We start from the raw sequence: 5,085 nt of genomic DNA on the forward strand, positions 1-5,085 counted from the left end.
ACAATAGACAAATAGAGGCAGAGAGTAGGTTAGTACTTTTCAGGGACTAGGGAAAGGGGGAACAAAGTGACTGCTGAGTGGCTTGGAGAGTTTTTTTGGGGGTGATACAAACTTTTTAGAATTAGTAAATGGCGATGTTTGTGCAAGAGTGTGAATAGACTAAAAACTACTGAACTATATACTTTAAAGGGTGGATTTTATAGTATATAAATCATATCTCAATTTGTCAAAAAGCCAGTTGAGCTAAAGGAGACAGGGAGGCAGTCCTGGCCCTTGGGTACACAAGGTAATTGTTTTATTTCTTGGCTAAAATTGTATAACATTCTTTAATCATTATCTCTTTCTTAAATATCAAGGGTACTCAACACTCATTGTACCATTCCCATCTTTCTCGTTTATAGGGTTTCTTCTTCATTGTACAGCATTCCTTTTCTTTTACATATTATTCCAAAGTAGGAGACTATTAATGAATTCATCCTGACTAACATTTATCAGGAACCACTAGGAAATAGAGTATTTCTTGATCACAGTTTAAGTTTTGCTCTGTGACAAAATGACCTAATCTTTGGTTGACCAAAAGCAAGATGAAGAATAATCCATTATGATATATCATGTACATCAGTGACTCAGGGAGAACAAAAGCAGGAAAAGATGTTAGCATCCAGTGGAAGAAGACACAGGGCCAAGCCTTGGCCCCATGAAAATAAAACCATCTGTAGCTCCTTGCACAATAACGTCATCACCAAACAAAGCTTAGAAGACAAATGTAAGAAACGAGGACTTATGCAAGCTAATAATCTGTCTTTTCAGCTCTTAAATATGGACAGCATAACTGTGAATGTTAAAGAGAATAATGCAATATAGATGATGCCTCCCCATGATAATGCACACAACCATTTAGTTTAAAGTTATCACTTTAGTTTTTTTTAAAACTATCTTTGTTTATCTACTGCATGTATATTTCTGAGGTACAAAGTATCTATATACATAGTGCAGATTCTGAGAATTGAGAATTGACCTATTCTAATGCTGCTGGCATTTCATTCATTGCAGTAATGACCTCTATTTCATTTTACAGTTTCTAAGATTTTGTAATTATTGAACATTTACATGTGTATATACATATAATATTCATATTTAAATCTTTAAAAGAAAAGACAGTAACTAAGCTAGCAAGTATTCCCAGCCCTACATATTTGCATCAAGATAATGCCCAGCTCTACAGAGATTTGCATCAAGACAATCTGTTTTCTTCACAATGTGTGGTCACTTATGATAGTACTAAGTAACTGCTTAGCATAATTGAAGCTAGAATTAATCATATAGTTCAAATGTTTGTTAGAGCATCTAGCTTACATTTCTTCAACTTTGTTTCTTTCTATTTAAAAAATCTATTTATAATGAATACACATGTCACTATAGGTCACTATAGTTACTCAATAATTAACAACTATTTCAGAGGATAGTCTACTTTCCACCCTGCCTCCTTTAAAAATGATGTTGTGGATGCTGGGTGCAGTATTAGTGATCCCCAACTTGATATACAGGTGTTTTGTTTCAAACATGAAACTACTCCCATCATATTGTTCTGATGAAAACAATGACAAATTCACTGACCTGGTTTCACAGGGCCTGACTTCGATTCCTTCTTATATCGAGAGGACTGAATGCTTCCTTCACCCACCATTCCAATTGTGCATTTCTTTCTGGTGAAGTCTTCATCACTTCCAGGGCAAAAGCCAATGGGGCTGTTTCCAGCATCTGAAGGTGTCTTCACAGGAGACACTGACTGGCTGCTGGGACAGCCTGTGTCATCTAGAAGACAGTAATCAATGGGTGTTTAATGATGAGGAGGAAATCAATGATGATGATGAAAAGCCATGTGGAGTGCCATGCACATGCACGCGTGTGCTTGCACACGTCCACTCTGCTTATGAAGCCCAGGTTAATTGCCGTGGAGACTCTCCTTTCATGACGCTATTTTTATTTTCCATATTTTAATGCATGTTTTAAAAAAATTTTTTGAGACAGTCTTACTCTGTCACCCAGGCTGAAGTGCAGGGCTACGATGTCAGCTCATTGCAACCTCTGCCTTTGGGTTCAAGCAATTCTCATGCCTCCGCCTCCCAAGTAGCTGGGATTACAGATACAAAACACCATACCTGGCTATTTTTTTTTTTTTTTTTTTTTTTTTTGTATTTTAGTGGAGACAGGGTTTCACCTTATTGGCCAGGCTGGTCTCAAACTCCTGGATTCAAGTGATCCACCTGCCTTGGCCTCCCAAAGTGCTGGGATTACAGGCATGAGCCACCACACCCGGCCCCTTGTAAGCTTTTTGATCACAAATATTTCTGTAACATTCATTTTGTCAAAACATAAAGACGTTTCTGTCTTAACACTTTATGTAGTATGTTTTTGGGTCATATGTGTCCATAGATTTTTGGATGTGTTTGCTAATAAGTTGTTCACCAGAACAACTCAGGATCATTAGGGTGAACTCTTCAGAGTTATGTCTGAAAAATAGTTATGCTTCAAAAACAGAGTTATGTTTCAAAAAATAAAAAATTACTTGAATGTTATTGACCACATCCAGTTTTTGATCACTTGACCCATCCAATAGTTAACAGAGTTTGAAAGATGAGTCATCTGGCTTTAGAGTTCAAAGAAACAGAGTGAAGTGATCCTGTTTTATCATACACACACAACCAAAAATACATAAATCAGATATATTGCTGTCTGGAGTAAACTGGTAAGATGAAAATGAGATTCAGATGAGAAACATTCCTTTAACTTTCAAGTAACAGATTATTACCAGGGAGACTATGTTAATATGCATGATATGAAGTGACCTGTGTAGATGCTTATTATGAAAACAGGAAAGTCATACTGCTGACTCCTATAAGTGCTTTCCACATTTATTTAAGTACTTATGATGGTTGGTTAATTTATTTATACTTTGATGAGCAGAACTGTATTGGACCTCAAAGCCAAATCAATATTACTTAAAAATATGTCTACTCAAACTGATCAATTAGTGTCAAATTTACGTTACTAAATAACTTTTTATTATATGGAGATGTTTTGACATCAGAGTTACTTTAGTAAGTCATTAGATGAAAGAACGAATAAAGATATTTAGTACTAATAACTTTTCAGATGATTACATTTTATGAATATTAAGGGAACTAAAATAATGTGCCATCTATCAAAGGCTATCTTAAAACTCCACAGCCTGAATAAAGATAGAAACAGAACTAGGCCTGAATAAAACCTACTGATTGCTAGAATCCATCTAGAGAAAGAATTACCATTGCTTCATTTTTGGCCTTTATTTCATTTTTCATTTATGAAATATCCCAATTCATGGAACAGAGTGAACTTGGCACTAATAAAATGACTTATTTCTCTTGATAATCCTGTTTTAACTTTTCAGTATATTATCATATGCAGGACCTCTGTGATTTGTTTCTGAAAGTGAATGGTATTTAGTGTGCTGCTCTTGCCTGCAGTCTTTGGTCTCTTTTAATCATGCTGTGGCTTCCTGAACTCCTGAAGAAGCTCTGGCCTTGAACAACAGGGTGATGAGAACCTTTCTTGGTGGCTGTTGCTCAGCCCTTTCATCACTCACTGCCCTTGCCTTTCGCTTACATTTGTGCATCCCAGGCTTCAACCCAAAGAGATTTTTGCTCCTTTTTAAAGGTGCAAAGCTGCTAAATTACTCAGACACAGATTCCAGCAATTTTACAAGGCTCAACAGGTCTGCACATTGCCTCAGGAGAGCCTCTCTTAATTCCTATCTCAAAGCGGGTAAATGAATGAAATCTAATCATTCAACATTCCATGTTGTCTTTAACATTATTTCCTTATGAGTCAGTTCATAAATCACTTCTTTTGAAAGAGACCGGTCCCCACAAAATAAAAATCTACGCTTCAGAATGTTTACCCTAAAAAAACAAAACAACAACAACAAAAAACCTCCGTTTTCTTGAAAACTCTCTGATTCACACGGATAAAATTAAACGATTTCCAGTATTGAGAAATGCTGTCAAAATTATATCTTGGGTTTTATTACATTTTTCTGCAGTTAAATGAGAAAGAATGTATACACACCATGTTTCCAGTGCTAGTCCTTTCGAGGACTAAATGCTGGGATCTGGATAAAATTCAGGAACTGAAATTATTTAGAGTGGTGGCAGTGTGGAAGGGGCAGTAGCAATTTTTCACCTGAAGTGTGATACCTCACCTGTCATTAGTATTTACAGCCAGAATCACGGAATGAGAAGATTAACACCTAAAGAAATCCTGAACTTTGAATACATCTTACAGCATTTAAGTTACTCCGTAAAGATCTCTTACCTGTCTACTTCATGCTTCATATGGTGGTGGAGGGGGGAAATAATAGGAATATAAGACCTGGCCTTCATTGGTTAAATGAATATTTATCAAGTTCTGGCACTGAACCTGCCCACGGGCATTGTACCCAGGTCCCATTCTGATAGAGTTTATAAATAAGCAGAAAGGAGCTGGGTCTATGTTACTTACAATGCATAGTTCTTGTAAACTGGCAAGTCTGATAAAGTAAATCCATATCCAAGAAAATGTGTGGGTTATGGGAGAAGCCTGGGGCATCTGCCTGTTTTGTCTAATGCACTGACACTAACAAAGGAATCTAGTTTCGGAAAGGGCAAGGCCATGAATTTTTCTTTTAGAAAATTCAAACACTTTCTCCTATGCAAAGTAAGACCCCAGCAAAGGCACAGAGCTTCCTGTGCCAGGGAGTAATCTGAGGTATTTTTCTCTGTGCAGCACTGAAGGAGACATTATCTTTACAAGTCTTGTTTAGGGCTCCTTTTCTGCTCTCCCTCCTCCTCTCTTCCTCTTTACGGCCGATTGGAAGCTGACAGCCAGTTCAAATGAAGGTAACACTCCTTTTCAAAATTTGATGTAAAATATTCTTAGTACTGATTTACTCTGAGATTTTTTTTTTGAGACAAACTTAAAAGACTTCTGCTTCATTAAATAATGAAATAATTTGAGTATCTACCTATCATCTATCAATCTATTTTTTTTTCTCGCTCTGTTGCC

At 36.6% G+C, this 5,085-nt stretch overlaps 1 protein-coding gene across 7 annotated transcripts in view; it reads right to left on the reverse strand.

Annotated features, from left to right (window-relative positions):
- Positions 1-5,085, reverse strand: part of SYBU (syntabulin) — a 113,803-nt gene that overhangs the window by 43,776 nt on the left and 64,942 nt on the right. For all 7 annotated transcript variants that reach the window (XM_037732706.1, XM_017512242.2, XM_017512239.2 and 4 more), the window contains one exon: positions 1,618-1,815. In XM_037732706.1, the coding sequence (XP_037588634.1) occupies positions 1,618-1,815 (198 nt within the window). The remainder of the gene's footprint in view (positions 1-1,617; positions 1,816-5,085) is intronic.

This window comes from Cebus imitator, unplaced genomic scaffold (assembly GCF_001604975.1).
Source record: "Cebus imitator isolate Cc_AM_T3 unplaced genomic scaffold, Cebus_imitator-1.0 Scaffold465, whole genome shotgun sequence".
In the NCBI taxonomy this organism is placed as follows: domain Eukaryota; kingdom Metazoa; phylum Chordata; class Mammalia; order Primates; family Cebidae; genus Cebus; species Cebus imitator.